The 20295-nt window shown below is 41.8% G+C and overlaps 2 protein-coding genes across 7 annotated transcripts in view; one reads left to right on the forward strand and one right to left on the reverse strand.

Moving 5' to 3' along the window:
- LOC109899375 (zinc finger CCHC domain-containing protein 2) overlaps positions 1-1225 on the reverse strand; it is a 62643-nt gene extending 61418 nt beyond the window's left edge. For 4 of the 5 annotated variants that reach the window (XM_031836134.1, XM_031836135.1, XM_031836136.1 and 1 more), the window contains exon 1: positions 280-1215. In XM_031836134.1, the coding sequence (XP_031691994.1) occupies positions 280-1041 (762 nt within the window). In that variant the 5' untranslated portion in view covers positions 1042-1215. Of the gene's footprint in view, positions 1-279 lie in introns of all 5 variants that reach the window. The other variant, XM_020494557.2, reaches the window with a different exon arrangement.
- Positions 1226-8497: 7272 nt separating this feature from the next.
- si:dkey-225n22.4 (collagen alpha-1(XXI) chain) overlaps positions 8498-20295 on the forward strand; it is a 47108-nt gene continuing 35310 nt past the window's right edge. For both annotated transcript variants that reach the window (XM_031836138.1, XM_031836137.1), the window contains exons 1-5: positions 8498-8612; positions 15021-15139; positions 17477-17613; positions 17778-18201; positions 18813-18978. In XM_031836138.1, the coding sequence (XP_031691998.1) occupies positions 15058-15139; positions 17477-17613; positions 17778-18201; positions 18813-18978 (809 nt within the window). In that variant the 5' untranslated portion in view covers positions 8498-8612; positions 15021-15057. The remainder of the gene's footprint in view (positions 8613-15020; positions 15140-17476; positions 17614-17777; positions 18202-18812; positions 18979-20295) is intronic.

Below are 20295 nucleotides of genomic sequence, written 5' to 3' on the forward strand. Positions count from 1 at the left end.
CTTTAGAGATAAAGTTAGTTAACCACTCATTTCGCAACCAGCCAACGGTCGTCACTAGTTACTACAACCAGTCATAATTATGGCTAAACCCCGCCTATTTCTAAAATGTATATTTTTAAAATCTGATTTTAAACCTAACCTTACCACACGACTAACCTTAAATTTAGCCCAAAAAGCTTTCGATTTTTTTTTTAAATTCATGTTTATTATAGTCTTTGTGGCTGTGTGGTAACTAGTGACAACCCCAGTTAACGTTATCTAACTGCTAATCAATGTTACCTGGGCGTTTATTCTGCGCTGATTCTGCTGTCTCTCGTCCTCTATAGCAAGTTGAATTTTGTCCAGCTGTTCTAGAACTTTTTCTCTTTGATGAAAAGGGAACGCTGGATGCAAGGAGGCCATAGTAAAAAGCAGCGCCAACTGTTCCAAGGGTCCGATCACTGCCTCCATTGGAAGCCCGCAATTCTGTTCTGTTCTCCCGAACGCTTTCCCGTCCACACACGGAGAATAGAACGGGTGATGTTGAGAGTCCTTGAAGGGCGAAACAGAATAGCCATAGTTTTTGAATAACAAGGAGGGATCCACATGGCTCAATATCCTAAATAGTATTCCCGCACACTCCCTGCTGTCAGATCCCAGAAGAGACAAGCAGACCAGCAGTTTGGAGCGCACGACAGGGTCGATAACATCTGATAAAATGGCCAGATCATTCGGATTGTTGGCCCTTATCTCGACATCCCGTAGAACGTGGTTATCTTTCCGAGCCAGGTCTTCCAGACAGGAGCCCAAAAACCGGAGCTCAAGTGGCTGGCACATATGCAGCAGTCCGCACATAAACTCGATCCGCTTGGCAGGATTTAAATGCAAACCAAACCATTCGAAAACGTCCTCTTTATCCAATTGAGATGGATATCCTGGGTGTCTGGAGGAACCTTCGAGCTTGTCGGAGACCGATCTTGGAATATGGAGATCAGGCTGTTCCTCGGCCGTGTCGTCTCCTCCTGCCTCCGCCGTTCTCATGGGCAGCTTCATTTTAAGCATTATCAGCTCGACTAGAAAGGTTTCAAGGCGTAAATTACCGGTAAATATTCATCCTTTGATCGTCTAAACGTTTTTTAAAGCAGAATCAACGGAAGCAAATAACATTTTCTGTGTTTTGTAATAATCACAGTGACTCGGCGACAAGCTGTAGTTTTCTCCACTGTAGATCGCACTCTGGTGACATGTCAATCATTCACAAACTCCTCCTCCTTTCCATAGAAGCGTTCTGGGTCCTAAAAAATTATTGTTATACAAGTGTCATAACTTGAGTTTATCGTTTTAGTTTATTTATCTACAATCTAGGGTAGAACTCAAATTTGTAGAGAAAGTTACATTTTAGAGATGTCATTTTGAATCTGTAGAATCTTATTAAATGGCAGGCCTATATTATTTGATGGGCTTCTATATGTGCAACTCATCATCATGAGTAATGTGTTTACGAAGTACAAAGGTAGTCTAAAAATGTTTTATCAATGGCCCATGTTTTCAGTACTCAATTTATTACAGTACACACTACAGTTTCATGTATCCACTCAAATGCTTGGGCCTAAAGTGAAGGTTAAAATTATATATGTGTATTAAAATATATGCTTTTCTCTTGATTTAGCTATTTAAGCATGGAAAGCATGTGTTGGTACCACTTTACATTACAGTGTGTTATTCCTATTGGCCTATCCCGAGATAAGCCTTCCTCTAGACATCACTGACCCTTAGTGGCTCAAAAATAACATTGCATAAGTAGTGCACATTGCATACCACCAAGGCCTGAATTATGTTCAAATTTACAGTAGTTTACAGTAGTGTCTTTATCCTTGCCCTAGCACTACACAGCTGATTCAAGTGATCAACTCATCATCAAGCCTTGGTTATTGAGTGTAGTCCTAAGGTAAAAACAATAATGTGCACCCATTTGGGTTCCCAGGACCAGGATAAACAACAACACTGCTTTACAGTAGACCACTGTATGTGAAATATACTGAACAAAGACAAATGCAACATGTAACAATTTCAATTATTTTACTGAGTTTTACTGAGTTACAGAAATCAGTCAATTTAAAGAAATTCATTAGGCCCTAATCTTTGGATTTCACATGACTGGGCAGGGGCATAGCCAGTGGTGGAAAAAGTACCCAATTGTCATACTTGAGTAAAAGTAAAGATACCTTAACAGGAAATTACTCAAGTAAAAGGGAAAGTCATACAATTATTTGAATTTAAATATACTTGAGTATCAAAAGTAAATGTAATTTCAAAAATATACTTAAGTATCAAAAGTAAAAGTAGAAATCATTTCAAAGTCCTTATGTATGGCAAACCAGACGGCACAATTTTTCTTGTTTTTTAATTTACCGATAGTCAGGGGCACACTCCAACACTCAGACATAATTTACAAATGAAGCATTTGTGTTTAGTGAGTCCGCCAAATCAGAGGCAGTAGGGATGTTCTCTTGATAAGTGAGTGAATTTGAAAATGTTCCTGTCCTGTTAATAATTAAAAATGTAACGACTGCTTTTGTATGTCGGTAGTACTTTAAAGGATTTTTTCATAAGTTCTTTACACTTGCTGGGCATTCCTGAAATCAGCATGCTCAATTGCATGCTCCCTCAAAACTTGAGACAATTGTGGCATTGTGTTGTGTGACAAAACTGCACATTTTAGAGTGGCCTTTTATTTATTTTTATTTAACCTTTATTTAACCAGGTAGGCTAGTTGAGAACAAGTTCTCATTTGGAACTGTGACCTGGCCAAGATAAAGCATAGCAATTCGACACAACACAGAGTTACACATGGAATAAACAAAACATAGTCAATAATACAGTAGAACAAAAGAGAACAAAAAGTCTATGTACAGTGAGTGCAAATGAGGTAAGATAAGGGAGTTAAGGCAATAAATAGGCCACGGTGGCGAAGTAATTACAATATAGCAATTAAACACTGGAATGGTAGATGTGCGGAAGATGAATGTGCAAGTGGAGATACTGGGGTGCAAAGGAGCAAGATAAATAAATAAAGTATGGGGATGAGGTAGGTAGATGGGCTGTTTACAGATGAGCTATGTACAGGTGCAGTGATCTGTGAGCTGCTCTGACAGCTGGTGCTTAAAGCTAGTGAGGGAGATATGAGTCTCCAGCTTCAGAGATTTTTGCAGTTTGTTCCAGTCATTGGCAGCAGAGAACTGGAAGGAAAGATGACCAAATGTAGGGGTAGGGGTAGCCAGGTGGAAGGCATGGCCGGCCGTAGAGAAATGCTTATTGAAATTCTCAATTATAGTGGATTTATCGGTGGTGACAGTGTTTCCTAGCCTCAGAGCAGAGGGAAGCTGGGAGGAGGTGCTCTTATTCTCCATGGACTTTACAGTGTCCCAGAACTTTTTTGAGTTAGTACTACAGGATGCAAATTTCTGTTTGAAAAATCTAGCCATAGCTTTCCTAACTGCCTGTGTATATTTGTTCCTAACTTCCCTGAAAAGTTGCATATCACGGGGGCTATTCGATGCTAGAACGCCACAGGATGTTTTTGTGCTGGTCAAGGGCAGACAGGTCTGGAGTGAACCAAGGACTATATCTATTCATAGTTCTACATTTTTTGAATGGGGCATGCTTATTTAAGATGGTGAGGAAGGCACTTTTAAAGAATAGCAAGGCATCATCTACTGACGGGATGAAGTCAATGTCATTCTAGGATACCCCGGCCAGGTCAATGAGAAAGGCCTGCTAGCAGAAGTGTTTTAAGGAGCATTTGACAGTGATGAGTGGAGGCCGTTTGACCGCTGACCCATAACGGATGCAGGCAATGAGGCAGTGATCGCTGAGATCTTGATTGAAAACAGCAGAGGTGTATTTGGAGGGTGAGTTAGTTAGGATGACATCTATGAGGGTGCCCGTGTTTATGGATTTGGAGTTGTACCTGGTAGGTTCATTGATAATTTGTGTGAGATTGAGGGCATCAAGCTTGGATTGTAGGATGGCTGGGGTGTTAAGCATGTCCCAGTTTAGGTCACCTAGTAGCACGAGCTCAGAAGATAGATGGGGGGCAATCAATTCACATGGTACCGAGGGCACAGCTGGGGGCAGAGGGAGGTCTATAGCAAGCGGCAACAGTGAGAGACTTGTTTCTGGAAAGGTGAATTTTTAGAAGTAGAAGCTCGAATTGTTTGGGTACAGACTTGGATAGTAATACAGAACTCTGCAGGCTATCTTTGCAGTAGATTGCAACACCGCCCCCTTTGGCAGTTCTATCTTGACGGAAAATGCTATAGTTAGCAATGGAGATTTCAAGGTTTTTGGTGGTTTTCCTAAGCCAGGATTCAGACACGACTAAGACATCCGGGTTGGCAGAGTGTGCTAAAGCAGTGAGTAAAACAAACTTAGGGAGGAGGCTTCTAATGTTAACATGCATGAAACCAAGGCTTTTACGGTTCCAGAAGTCAACAAATGAGAGCACCTGGGGAGTGGGGCTAGGCTCTGCTGGGCCTGGATTAACCTCTACATCACCAGAAGAACAGAGGAGAAGTAGGATAAGGGTACGGCTAAATGCTATACGAACTGGCCGTCTAGCACGTTTGGAATAGAGAGTAAAAGGATGCAGGTTTCTGGGCACGATAGCATAGATTCAAGGCATAGTCTACAGACAAAGGTAAGATAGGATGTGAGTACATTGGAGGTAAACCTAGGCATTGAGTAATGATGAGAGGGATATAGTCTCTAGAGACGTTTAAACCAGGTGACGTCATCGCATATGTAGGAGGTGGAACAACATGGTTGGTTAAGGCATATTGAGCAGGGCTAGAGGCTCTACAGTGAAATAAGACAGTAATCACTAACCAGGACAGTAATGGACGAGGCATATTGATATTAGAGAGAGGCATGCATAGCCAAGTGAACATATTGTCCCCAGCATAAGTGCCACCTGTGTAATGATCATGCTGTTTAATCAGATTCTTGATATGCCACACCTGTCAGGTGGATAGATTATCTTGACAAAACAGAAATTTCACTAACAGGTATGAAAACAAATTTGTGCACAGAATTTGAGAGAAACAAGCTTTTTGTGTGTATGGAACATTTCTGGGATCATTTATTTCAGCTCATGAAACATGGTATTGTGTATACAGTTGTGGCCAGAAGTTTTGAGTGACACAAATATGAATTTTCACAAAGTCTGCTGCCTCAGTTTGTATGATGGCAATTTGCATATACTCCAGAATGTTATGAAGAGTGATCAGATGAATTGCAATGAATTGCAAAGTCCCTCTTTGCCATGCAAATGAACTGAATCCCCCCAAAACATTTCCACTGCATTTCAGCCATGCCACAAAAGGACCAGCTGACATCATGTCAGTGATTCTCTCGTTAACACAGGTGTGAGTGTTGACGAGGACAAGGCTGGAGATCACTCTTTCATGCTGATTGAGTTCGAATAACAGACTGGAAGTTTCAAAAGGATTGGCGGTGCTTGGAATCATTGTTCTTCCTCTGTCAATCATGGTTACCTGCAAGGAAACATGTGCCGTCATCATTGCTTTGCACAAAAAGGGCTTCAGAGGCAAGGATATTGCTGCAAGTAAGATTGCACCTAAGTCAACCATTTATCGGATCATCAAGAACTTCAAGGAGAGCAATTCAATTGTTGTGAAGAAGGCTTCAGGGCGCCCAAGAATGTCCAACAAGCGCCAGGACCGTCTCCTAAAGTTGATTCAGCTGCGGGATCGGGGCACCACCAGTACAGAGCTTGCTCAGGAATGGCAGCAGGCAGTTGTGAGTGCATCTTCATGCACAGTGAGGCGAAGACTTTTGGAGGATGGCCTGGTGTCAAGAAGGGCAGCAAAGAAGCCACTTCTCTCCAGGAAAAACATCAGGGACAGACTGATATTCTGCAAAAGGTACAGGGATTGCACTGCTGAGGACTGGGGTAAAGTAATTTTCTGATGAATCCCCTTTCCGAATGTTTGGGGCATCCGGAAAAAAGCTTGTCCAGAGAAGACAAGTTGAGCGCCACCATCAGTCCTGTGTCATGCCAACAGTAAAGCATCCTGAGACCATTCATGTGTGGGGTTGCTTCTCAGCCAAGGGAGTGGGCTCACTCACAATTTTGCCTAAGAACACAGCCATGAATAAAGAACGGTACCAACACATCCTCTGAGAGCAACTTCTCCCAACCATCCAGGAACAGTTTGGTGACAAACAATGCCTTTTCCAGCATGATGGAGCACCTTGCCATAAGGCAAAGTGATAACAAAGTGGCTCTGGGAACAAAACATTGATATTTTGGGTCCATGGCCAGGAAACTCCCCAGACTTTAATCCCATTGAGAATTTGTGGTCAATCCTCAAGAGGCGGGTGGACAAGCAAAAACACACAAATTCTGACAAACTCCAAGCATTGATTATGCAAGAATGTGCTGCCACCAGAAGTTAATTGATAGCATGCCAGGGCGGATTGCAGAGGTCTTGAAAAAGAAGGGTCAACACTGCAAATATTGACTCTTTGCATCAACTTCATGTAATTGTCAATGAAAGCCTTTGACACTTACGAAATTGTACTTCAGTATTCCATAGTAACATAGTAACATCTGAAAAAAATATCTAAAGACACTGAAGCAGCAAACTTTGTGGAAATTAATATTTGTGTCATTCTCAAAATGTTTGGCCACGACTGTATGTCAGATTAATCATATATCCTTGATAATCCCTGTATACATTAACAGGGCTACTGAGTGGCGCAGCGGTCTAAGGCACTGCATCTCAGTGCCAGAGGCGTCACATGCGACCAACACTTCACATGTTGCGTTTCAGCCTGGTTCGAATCCAGGCTGTATCACATCCGGCTGTGATTGGGAGTCCCATAGGGCGGCGCACAATTGATCCAGGTTTGGCCGTCATTGTAAATAATAATTTGTTCTTAACTGACTTGCCTAGTTAAATACATTTTTTAAAAATACATAAGAAAAAGAAAAAGAATGGGAATGGTATTTTGACATGACATTTTGACCATCCACATAGCTTTTGTAGCTGGTGTTGTTCAAAACAGCTTGAAGCCTTGCATTATGTTGAGCAGTAATTGAAGGCAAGCAACAGGGGGCAACATTTGATCAGGGTTCATCATCCATCCCTTTTGGTAGTCCTAAAGGTTAAATTGCTGAAATGTGCGATGTATAAGCATTATGCAGCTATGGCATGTATCTAGGCTATTACTGTAATGAAGTAGAATGAAGGTAGCTCTTCCACTTTATATGAACACTATAGAAAAAATAAAAGCTGGTATTTGAAATCATTTGCATACGATACAGCAACATTTACAGTATTTTCAATTGTACTAATATACTCTCACTGATAATGGATCCAGTGACATTTACTTTGGTTTGTTTATTGATAAAATGAGCTGGTTAAGTATGTCCTTTCAACTGACATTTAAAGAGGTTAGACAACCAACAAAACCCAAATCCCTAAAGATATGTGCAGCATAACATTTAACTTAATCAAATGAGAAGAAAACGTTTGGGTGGCCGAAATGCTTTTGAGATGTTGTTTTTAGAATCTCAAAAATAACACCATTAGAAGACACCGCATTTATGCATATGGAACATTCTCCAGCCACTAGAAACATTTTTAAATACATATTTGAACTCTCAAATACACTACAATTACTACGACACCTCCCACCCACTGACAAATGCCAAACTCATCCAGTGACCTCTGACATAGATCATTTTGTCTTCATCACCTTCCACATAGTCAAAGTCTGAGTCTGAAGGGTTAAACATTTCTTGTCGTTGTTTTGAACGAAAATAGTTAATTTAGGGGGCTGAATGTAGGGTGGAGTCTATGGTATTTCAACAGCATGGCTCTGGATCTATGGATTTGGTCTGCTTCAAACACTGTAATGGGTATCTATTTGGTAAAGCGTAACCTATATTAAAACTCTAAAAAGTTTTTTCATGCACAGTGTAGTTGGTAGATTTTAAGGATCAACTCGATGCCACTTTCTCTCATGAAGGTTTTCAGTCACTAATGAGCGTTTTTGAGATACATTTAGGTTGAAACTGTGCAGGGGACAAATATTTTACCTACTGTTACATTTTCCATACACATTTGGGCTAGTAAAGGTAAATGTGTGCTTGTTCTGTATCCAACCATTTACGTAACAACAACAAAACTAAAATTTGATTTACAGTTAGACAAGTTAAAATAGGCTACTACTGAATATAGGAGTCTACACAGACATTTTCAATCAAACATCTTTCAACCAACAAATCACCAATGAAGATCTCTGTGTGTGTGTGTCTCTGTCTGCGTGTCGGTCTAATGAATGAATTTAAAGGTTATCCCACTCATTTCACAAAGCCTGCAGTCGGGAGTGACAGCAGCAACATGTGGAGCGTTCCATGAGACGTCACAGGCTCCCCGGGTATAAAGACCTGCGAGTGCGACACTTTCACTTGTGGACCAATGGCGAAGTCTCCCTCTAGTGACGATACAGAGAATTTCTATTTGTACAATAAATCATTTTGTCTTAAGTTTGTCTCTGGAGAGGGACCGTTTTTACTGTACTAGTCTCCTGGAATTGAAAAGGTAAGCTTTTCTTTTCAGATCTTTTTCATACTGAAATTATTAATGGCTATTCCAAAAACGACTTTGATTACTTAACATTATAGTTAATTACTAACAAAGTAATTAACTATTGTCTTGATTGATTATTATTTGTAATTGAATTGAAGTATTGATACTTTGAAACTTAACACTACTTAGACATAGACAGTGCAGATAACAGTGAATTGTCAATGGCTTGGAACCCCATCTCAGCCAATCAGATTGCAGATTCCTCCGAACCCATTTTACAGATCTTTATTTGCGTTTTCAGACATTCTAACTGATGCAAAGATAGGCTACATGCTTTTGAGGAATGTGGTGATGGGAATGTAGCCTGATATCCCACAGGCACGTTTTCATTTGGTTTAATGTCTTTTCTGATGCAAGGTTCATGCGGCCTACAATGTATCATCTGATTCAGGTGACGGGTTGAATTGCAATGGTAGGCTACTGTTGTAGTAGACTATCTGAGTAGCTGATGACTGGAGCTACCTTTCTTTACATTGTTCCTATTCTGGAGCAAGTATTGTCAGTGCATGGGCTACATTTAATGGGGAAGCCATGAAGTATGTAATCCCCTGTTGGGTGCAGGAAATTATAGGCTATGTACTGTAACAACAGCCTATTCTTGACTTTTAGTTAGCCTGATACTGACTTGCTTGCTACTCAGTATTACATCATGGCTTGCCTCAAGGAGATTGGTGGCTCCGCACTGAAAGGGTAACATATGCTTGCCCAGTGGCAATGGCAATGATGAACTGACCTCATATTCGGGGCAAAGGGGAGACACCTGAGACAGTTAAAGAAAATAAAAGTCACATTTTGTGGTGTATTGGTTTATTGCTTATCACGTACAGTACTTTGGCCTTCATGGTAATCTCTCGTGGACAGATTCTGTAGCTGACCAAATTCTGAGATTTTACTTCTGGGTTAACCATGATTATCCTCATGGTAATGATATTAAGTTGTCCTTAAAGTGGGCCTTTCAGAATAAGCATGTCTTGTACCCCCAGAATCTGTATTCTGCAACTGTTGGTGAGGCAGAAAATAAACGTTGCAAATTCAACTGTCGCTGAGCAGAAAAGGGCAGACATGCTGCAAATATAAATGCCATATATCTGATTATGCCTGTGTGGCCTTGCATCCAAATACTGGTTTTGATAAGAAGCACATTACACATTGCTAAGGAGAATATACAGTAGTATGCCTTCCTCCAACCATGGCCAATGTGTCTTGCAACTGAAATGATTACATATCCGAAATCTGAAGAAGGCTGTTCTGTAAACTGAAGAAGCCACATTTTCTGGCAGTGTAGGGACTAAATATGACGTTAGGAGTCGAGTGGATACAGATGGACAAATATAGCACCTAAAACGCAAGATATTCCTGCATGATATTTCAGGGACCATATGAACATGGATATGTTCTTCAAAAGCTGACAACAACCTACCTATTTATTTAACCTTTATTTAATGAGGCAAGTGAGTTAAGAACAAATTCTTGTTTACAATGACAGCCTACCCCGGCCAAACCCTCCCCTAACCCGGACTATGCTGGGCCAATTGTGTCGCCGCCATATGGGATTCCCGATCACGGCCATTTGTGATACAGCCTGGGATCGAACCCTGGTCTATAGTGACGCCTCTAGCACGGTGATGCAGTGCCTTAGACCACTGCGCCAGTCAAGGAACCCCTTCATAAAGTGTATTGTCATTCCTAGTGAATTCACTCAACAACAATGAACAGTGCATCACAAGAATATATATGAAGTCATGGGGAAAATCGGCTTGAATTATAAACACGGCAATCTCGGTTTATCTGTATTTTTAATGTAGGTCCTCCATGTAGCCCATTGTACTGTGCCAAGTCCCTGAGGAATTGCAGCAATCTGCAATCATTTTAGAAGGACTAAAAGCCAGCTCTCCCCTAGAACTCCCTTGTTCAATTGACAATGGGTTTTGCTGCATCAATTCCCAGAGATCTCTTTATGCACTCAGTCACTCTCTCTCTCTCACACACACACACACACACACACACACACACACACACACATCATTAATGTAGTTCATTACATCCTTGATAGAATCAATTAGCATTTTTGTATTCACAATGGTGCCCCAGTGCGGTTTAGCTACCTTCATGTTTATTCATCCACATTGAGATGAGTGGAAGGAGAATGCTGAATAAAGACATACTGTACGTGTTAATAAGATGATGTAATTGATTGTAATGGGAATGGTTGCACTGACCGCACCAGTGATTCCCAAATGTTCCGTGAGGCTCCAAGCAATTCAGGTTCGAGGCTTGCCGCTATGCCATGCGTGTGTAAATCATCTGTGTAATGACTGATGTGTTTCACTAGGAGAGGCCCATGGGGAATTTATAGCTGCTGATGTTGTTGTGCCCGCCTGGATGGACGCAGCAAGGAAAGAAAGAGTCTGCTCGAATGCTTCGGCCTGTCTCAGAGGGACGTTTTTTATGCATAGCTCATAAGGCATTATAAACACACGTTTAATGTATTATGAAAAGGGCGTTCATAGGATATGTTCCAGTTAGTTCTCATTGAATGGTGAGCAGGTCAATGGGAGTATCTCAGCTTCTTCTTCTCATTTCCTTTCCATGTTATGGGTGCCTACAAGGAATGCAATTTGACCAGTTCAGTTCTTTCACATCAGTGTAAATGAAGAGAAGAAGACAAGAAGAGCTATTGAGTTTGACTGGTTACAACATCATTCAAACACAACATTATTTCTTAAACCATAATGGAGGCCAATCCATAACTGTGAACATCTTGAGGCCATCTTGCCACATTCAACCAATGTTATGGAGCCTGAACAGAATGCATCTTTCTTCACAACAGATGAATGCTGAGATGTTAACGCATTTACCATTGACCTGTCTAGCTCGCTTTTACTGATCGCTTTTGGCACAAAATGTGTAAGCTCAGAGGAAACAGGAAACCTCAGTCGATGGACAGATTCTTTCATTTTCATGTGTGATGAGGAATTTCCACAAGCTATGGTAGGGAACTTGTGGATTTGGTACATAACAAAACACACAGATGGCCTTCGGTTGAAAAGTACCATTATACCACAACCATTACACATCTGGAGGAAAATCTCAGGGTTCCCCACTATTTAGCCAGCCAAATACCCAACACCCTCACACTCAATGGAGAAACATATCAGCTGCTCCCACCATTGAAACCAGATGGTTATTTGGAGCTTATTACATCATGCAATGCAAGCAAACAGACACATGTGGCTGTGGAGAGAGAGAAGTGGCATGGCAGTATGTCATGTATACTGTGCCAGTGAAGTGAGGATTGATCAACAGCGAGTGTGCATAATCCCTAGCATTGTTCATTGATTGTCCTTGCAAAACAGGACTAATGTGGAAAGTTTTATAATCAAGTGCAAAGATTAGGATGTCAGTCAGAAGATATTGGATCAAGACAGGAGACACAAATTTGCGATCAGAATTTTAACACCCACAGTGTTAAATGTAACACTTTCTTTGAAATGATAGGTGACCATCTCAAATTGTGTTAAACTAACACTTGGGGGGGGGGGGGGGGGGGGGGGGGGCTGTTTTAACACAGTAGGGTGTAAAGCCTTATTTGCATATTTCCCAGGGTGCATTTCGAGTGAACATTACGAGTTACCCGCCCATGACTGTTTGTTAGTTACAGAGACATGGTTGTTGCATTCATTAATCTTAGACTGTCACTTGTTGAAGGCTTCAGTACCCTTCATGACCTTACATTATACATTTCATAAGGCCTTTAGTTGTGCCCCCTGCAGGTCACTATGCTGGAATCCAGCCATAGGGAGGATTTTCAACAATTAGGGAAGGGAAAGGGGGATACCTAGTCATGCATTCAACTGAAATGTGTCTTCTGTATTTAATCCAACCCCTCTGAATCAGAGAGGTGCCTTAATCGACAGCATCGGCACCTGGGGAACAGTGGGTTAATTGCCTTGCTCAGGGGCAGAATGACAGATTTTTAGCTTGCTAGCTCGGGTTTTGATCCAGCAACCTTTCGGTTATGATTATTATAATGCGGCAGCAGTTAGCCTGGCGGGTAGGAGCATTGGGCCAGTAATTAACGCTCCTACCTGCCAGGCAAACCGCCACATTATAATAATTTTAACTTTTATCACCCACAATTTAAATTCAGAATGAGTGCTATGGTGATGAACTTGTCATAAAAGACTACCTAAACCATCTAAATTGGAACAACCATTTCAGTAACGGGAGCAATAATTCCAACCACTTATATTGTATTAGATTGCATTGCAAAGCTGTCATCAGGGCAAAGGGTGGCTACTTTGAAGAATCTAAAATATAAACTATGTTTTGATTTGTTGAAAACTTGTTTGGTCACTACATGATTCTATATGTGTTATTTCATAGTTTTGATGTCTTCACTATTATTCTACAATGTAGAAAATAGTTAAAATAAAGAAAAATCCTTGAATTAGTTGGTGTGTCCAAACTTTTGACTGGTACTGTATATTAAAACAAAAAAAACTGTTCTCAAAATAAACCTACAACAAAGCATGCTGCGAAATATGATAGAGGCCCCTCCCAGGCCTTTTTCACTCCCAAGAGGATTAACATAAATTAACTCAACACAGTTGAGTAACAACAACACCATGCGGTGTCGATTCCACTGTGAAACACTTCATTTTTTTCACTGCAGGTGGCGTCAATTTAAATCCCACTGGTGTTAACACCACTATAATCGACACTCGGGTAGACATAACACTCACAACGTTTTTTACCTCAACCCAACAGCCACAAATTTGCTGTGTAGGACATAAAGCCAGGGAAATGATGAAATGTTCTTGGTGATGAATGTAACGTCGCTTCTCAGTGATTCATTCATAAACGAGCCACAATGTGTATATATATTTTTGGTTTTGTTTTAATGCCTGATTCACAGTTCTGGTGCTCTGTTTACCACTGATGGATCATTTGCAGGTTTAGTGGAACCATCACTGTCGTGAGATGGAGGGAAACGCTGCACACAGATGATTTACGAGGGAATTGACTTCCCATGTCCCTGGGAATGTCCTGAGTGCCCTCTCCTAGGACCTGCAGTTACAGCCAGGCTGTAACATTTTACTACCTGTACTACCATTTTACAAGACCGCTTGGAGAAGTAGTGAATGGAGGCCAGCATTGGACACATTTGTCTCTTTTTTTTTCTCTCTTTACCCCTGTGTCTGATACTTGAACTCAGGCCACTCCTTTACCTCAAAAGAACTTACCGTCTTGACAGCCTGAGAGTTACATATCCCTGTGACTCAGAACCCCCATGTTAACAAACATGTTATTCACTTGGTCTCAAGGCTGTTTGCTGAAATGCATGGCTCAGTACCATGACTTGAAGCAGAACAACTCAATGCTTGTTGGATCAGACTTTAAAAAAAAGAAAAGAATGTCTATTGACATTCAAATGACATCGTAGTGGAGAAGGATTTGAAGTGGAGGGAGGAAGCAGTCTGGCCACGACTGACATCCGCCGCATAGAGAGACGTGTGTCTGTGTGCCGTCCCACCCCTGTCTTCAGACTGCCTGCCAACACACTGCAGCATGCCATATTTATTTTCGTGTTGTGTTCTCTAGCGTTCTGCCTACATTGTTATTTTCTTTGGCTGAGGCCTGTGGTCGGTGGGGCAATGTTTTTAGGCTAAATGAAAGTGGGCTGGCCCCCACAAAAAAACAGACCACACGTCTTATGGCATAATGCAAAATGCCTCCCTTACCAAGATATTTTTTAAGAGTGGGGGAAGAAAAAACAGATTTTAGGAGGAGAGGGAGAGAGGTTCTTGTTTTCAGCCCATGGGCGTACAAGTACAATTTCCTGACACATGCTGTTTTATTCATGCCCTTTTTATGTACATTATTTAGAGTTTGCCTGGTTGCTCATCTGACGCATCTGTCCCATTACGTTGCATGAAACAAAACAGAGCTGAGAAGCATAACATTCTCTCTTGTAAAAAGAGACAGCAGACTCTCGGAAGAACAGGCATATGAATGAGTGGGTGTACCACAGGCCTGTTCTAAACAGGAATGGTGTTAGGCATTTCGGTGACAGTCCAATTAAATTCACAGTACGTGGTGAATGCTGTTTTGTATTTTGATAGCGTATAGAGGGTTTTTACATGTGATTACGTTTGGAAAATGTGACATTCAGGTCTGAAATGAGAGTTGACATGAAATCTCAGAACAGCTTACTTCAACATCTGCACATATCAAACTGCTGTTTGTTCTTGACGTTTCACATCTCCTTGACATTCTCTGATCCAAAATCCAATCTGTTGATTTACATACTGTAAATTATAAACATGCATTTCTCAACTGTGAAAGTATTCATTTCAGACTGTGAAGACTGGACCGGGACACCTCTTAAAGAACAATGGCATGGACATTAAGGTCACTGACTATGCTGCTGTTTCTGGCATATCTACAGGCAATAGAGGAGGAGGATATCAGAGCTGGTATGTACAGTATGTCTACATTTGGTATGGTATGTCTAATCTGTTCTGTAGAAAACATGCAGGTTAAACCTTGCATCTCAAAATACGAACAGGGCCGGTCCTGGACGTTCTGTCGCCCTAGGCGAGACAAAAATCTGCCGCCCCCCCATAGGTTTGGCCTTGGGCCAATTTTTTTTCTTAGCTAAAAGTTGGAGGAACAGAACATAATAGCAGCCCAATTAATAGGCCTATGCTACGAATAAACACCATTTTTAACACACCTGGTTAGTAGGCTATATAATCAGTTCAATGTCAATAACGTAGTCTAATATTTTCAATCTGATTACGCTGATAAAATCAGCAATGCCCTGGACGTTCTGCGCCGTAGGCGAGACAAAAATAATGACATCGTAGACATCCTGATGAATGGCTACTCGTCCGTTGTATAACCAAACAACAGAAGTGGTTCCTTAAAGCTGCCTGGGTTTAAACAAACGCGTTTTCTTTTCAGAAAGAGAAAAGCTTAATTAGTAGGGACAGAATAGCAAAGTCAAGTGTTTTCATCTCCTTGCAGCTCAGCTTGAGATTGTCATAGAGGAATCAATATATCCCCATATGCATTGGAGTCGCGTCTTTCCCAGGCATTTCAGAGCTTGTTTCTACCATAAGGCATCACCGAGTTAAGCATTGTTATAGAACGCTTGATATAATCTGGATACATTCATGTATTTATTTCAAAATATAAAGCAAACAATATATATCCTTTTTGCCCTCTCTTTAACAAAGGGTATGTGATACCCTCACTCAATTTGAGCCCTGGTTTAAGTCACACCACGCCCTTCCCAGACACAAAGGTATTTAATCAGTGCATGCAACAGTATTGGAGTACTTGGCTATACCGACATATATGGATAGGATAATTGTGTCTGTCAAACAGGTAGGTTTACCACTTGTTCATTGGAAGATGGAGAAATAAGCTCCAATTATCTTTAACCCCTGCATCGGAGAGTTACAATGTTGCTATCACTATGCAACCTACTACCTATAGTAGGAAAACAAGTTTCTTGTATATAACACCTGTTATCACACAGCGCGGCTCCATAATTATTACAATTAAAATTAAAATATCGCTTTTATATAACACATTTAACATATATTTTAATATTTCTGTTAGGACTGTAAGACAGAGTAAGATCATTTGAACTTTGGAAACAACTGCTTTCATAAATGCAGGGCGGGCCTCGTTTCGCTGGAGCAGTGTAAAATACGCTTTATGTCAATGACCCAGCCTTAACAAATGTAGTTTATTTACATATTGAATTTGATTGTCCGACATCAGTTTCAACAATTTATTTATTTTGTCTCCACCTAGTGGCTTCTTTCATCTGCTGTGGTGCTGCATTGCAGTCAGCGATGTTTTCTCTCGGTAGCTGTCCATGGTCCTGAAATCAAACCATCTAAGTTTGCTTGGACACCAGCCTGATCTCCAGCTCCTTCCATATCTGGAAGCTATCTAGGTGGTCATGTGACTTCTCATGCGAGCTGTGTAGGTGGCACAGATTCTTCCAGTCCCTTGTTCCATCCCTGACCAGCGCATATTTGCACTCGTGTGCAGCAAAAAGTTTGCAGCAAAACTTGGAATAGGCAAATAGGCTTGGAATAGGCTAACCTTGGTCTCTCCACTATCTCCCCGTTCGCCTTCCTCCTATTGTTGTGGGCCAACGAAAACTTGTCATTCTCCACATGGCTGATGGACTTTGCTGCATGCTGATACATTTCACCAGCGAATTTCTTTGGTTAGAGATTGTGCTTCTTTTCTCATTGACTTTTTAAATGTTCACTTCAAATCTCTATAGATTACTTTAAGCTAAAATTATATCCACTAGTAGTAGCTAGCTAATGTTAACAGGCTAGGTTAGGCTACTGCCTTAATCACTAATCATTTTTGTCACACACACACAAACATTAAAAAAATACAATAATCTAATTGGCAGAGTAATTTTTATTAATGTTTCACAATTGGATACTCCCATATAAACACACACATCACCAGAGCTACCAAGGATAGTGGGAGTGAACTTCGGGAGAAGCAGGAATGGGGTGGGGGCGGGAACTGCAGCAACACTATGAGCTGGTGGCTGGGGTGCCGCGGGCGTTGTAGTAGCCGATCAGGCCCTGATTACGGCCCTGATTACGAAGGACATGTTTGGAGCTAAATATGGAAAGCTTTGACATTGTACATTGACATTGTACATGATCATATCTTATTTTTGAGGTGTGTATGTGTGTGTGTGCATGTACATTAATGTATCTATGACTGTGTGCGTGTGTGTGTACACCTGTGACCACCCCTCCTAGGCTGCAGCACTGCGGTGAATGACCTAGTCTACATCATAGATGGCTCGTGGAGCGTGGGCCAAAGTGACTTCAAAAAGGCCAAGAGCTGGCTCGTCAACATCACCAGCGGCTTCGACATCAGCTCCCACTACTCACAGGTCAGACTTAGAACGAATATGTGTAACACTGCACCTTAAGTTACCCGGTACAGTGTTACTGTAATATGTCACCGAAAGTGACATATGACAGCATAGTTGACATATAACTACAATGGTTAAATTGAAAGTTTTTTACATATTCAAATAAGACTATATTGAACTAGGTGGCCGTGGTGCAGTACAGTGACACCCCTCGTCTGGAGATCCCCCTGGGGAAGCACCACGGTGGCCCGGACCTCATCCAGGCCATCGAGGGCATCAGCTATCTAGGCGGGAACACTCAGACGGGCCGTGCCATCAAGTTCGCCGTAGATCACGTGTTCCCGTCCTCGCAGCGCACCAGCACCGTCAAGAACCGCATTGCGGTGGTGGTGACGGACGGAAAGTCCCAGGATGATGTGGTGGACGCTAGCGTGGAGGCGCGGGCGCAAGGCGTCATTGTGTTCGCCGTGGGAGTGGGCACCGAGATCACCACCTCAGAGCTGATGTCCATCGCCAACAAGCCGGGGGGGACCTACGTGTTGTATGCCGAGGACTACGCCAACATAGACCGAATCCGAGACTCCATGGAGCAGAGACTGTGTGAGGGTGAGTGAGTGTAAGATAGGAGGTGTACTGCTACCTGGAGGTGTGCTAGGATAGAGTTCCCCAAACAGTGGGTTTAGGACTCGAGGGTGGGTTGCCTCTATTCCTTTTCCTTGATTTCGTTCATTTTCTTTCACCTGAACTTCTTTCACTTTTTGGCTTGCAAGAGTACAGAAAGCATTAATTGGGTCACATCTCGTGCGGGGCCTCGGCTACTATGCCTATTTAAGAGACTGGAGGTTTGCCCTGAAAGCAGGCTGCACACCACTCACGCTTTGTGAAGTGGGAAGCCGCAGGCACTGGAGCCAAACCAGGGACATGTGGCGGCGTAAAGAAAGGGCATTAGAAAAGATGGTGGCAGGAAACAGATGTGATACGCTCGCTGTTGCCAACCACACTGCAGCTGGAGGCATTGTTTGACCATAAACTGCAGGGAAATTTGTCAACAACGTTTACGAAGCCATAGGAGCCCGTTCACTACTTACAAAGAGAAGCTAGTCAAAATGGGTTAATTATAATGTTTGGCATGCATGTTCAAATACAATCTAGGTTGTATCTACGGTAGATATGCCACAACACACTGAGACGTATGTGATGTCATTTCCTGTCCAAAGAGTCTGTGTGTCCTACGCGTATCCCAGTGGCCTCCAGGGATGAGAAGGGCTTTGAGTTGATTCTGGGCATGAATATCCACCAGAAGACCAAGAAGATCCAAGGCTCTCTGGTGTCTGAGACAGCCTTCTCCTTGACCACCTCAACAGACATCACAGAGAACACAAGGTGGGTCTCCCCTTCAACCTCCACATCAACCATGGTCCTCAATTCCTTTGCTTAGCTATTTTGAACTCATACTTATCTCATATTATTGTTACGATCAATAATGACAAACCTCCTGGCATTGACAACTTAGATGGAAAGCTACTGAGGATGGTCGATGACTCTATAGCAACTCCTATATGCCATATCTTTAGTCTGAACCTAGAGCAAAGTGTTTGTCCTCAGGCTTGGTGGGAAGCCAAAGTCATTCCGCTGCCCCCAGAATGGTAAAGCTGCCTTTACTGGTTCTATCAGAATGACCTATCAGCTAGCTGCCAGCTCTTAGAAAACTGTTGGAAAAAATGGTGTTTGACCAGATACAATGCTATTTCTCTGTCACAAATTAACAACAGACTTTCAGCATGCTTATAGAGAAGGGCACTCAACATGGACTCCACTGACACAAATGACTGATGAGTGGTTAGAAAATGGTATAATAAGAAGATTGTGGGAGCTGTATTGTTAGACTTCAGTACAGCTTTTAATATTATTGACCATAATTATCATGTTGAAAACGTATGTGTTATGGCTTTTCAACCATAACACATACGTAGATTCAAAGCTATCTATCCAATAGAACTCTTTAATGGAAGCTTTTTTTATGTTAAACATGTGAAGTATGGTGTATCCCAGGGCAGCTCTCTTGGACCTCCACTCTTTTCTATTTTTACCAATGACCTACCACTGGTATTAAACAAAGCCTGTGAGTCCATGCTGATGATTCAACCCTATACCTGTCAGCAACCACAGCTAGTGAAATCATTTCCAAACTAAACAATGAGTTGCAGTCCGTTTTAGAATGGGTGGCCAATAATAAACTGTTCCTGAACTCTAAAACTAAGAGCATTGTATTTGGTACAAATAATTCCCTAAGTTCTAGACCTCAGCTGAATCTGGTAATGAATGGTGTGGCTGTTGAGCAAGTTGAGAAGACTAAATTACTTGGTGTTACCTTAGATTGTAAACTGTTATGGTCAAAAAATATTGATTCAATGGTTGTAAAGATGGGGAGGTCTGTCTGTGGTAAAGAAATGCTCTACTTTTTGACACCACACTCCACAAAGTAAGTCCTGCAGGCTCTAGATTCATCTTACCTTGATTATTGTCCAGTTATATGGTCAAGTGCTGCAAAGAAAGACCTTATTAAGCTGCAGCTGGCCCAGAATAGAGTGGCACGTCTTGCTCTTCATTGTAATCAGAGGGCTAATATCAATAATATGCATGCGAGTGTCTCATGGCTATGAGTTAAGGAAAGACTGACTGCATTGATTCTTGTTTTTA

This window comes from Oncorhynchus kisutch, linkage group LG11 (genome assembly GCF_002021735.2).
Source record: "Oncorhynchus kisutch isolate 150728-3 linkage group LG11, Okis_V2, whole genome shotgun sequence".
NCBI classification, from domain to species: Eukaryota; Metazoa; Chordata; class Actinopteri; order Salmoniformes; family Salmonidae; genus Oncorhynchus; species Oncorhynchus kisutch.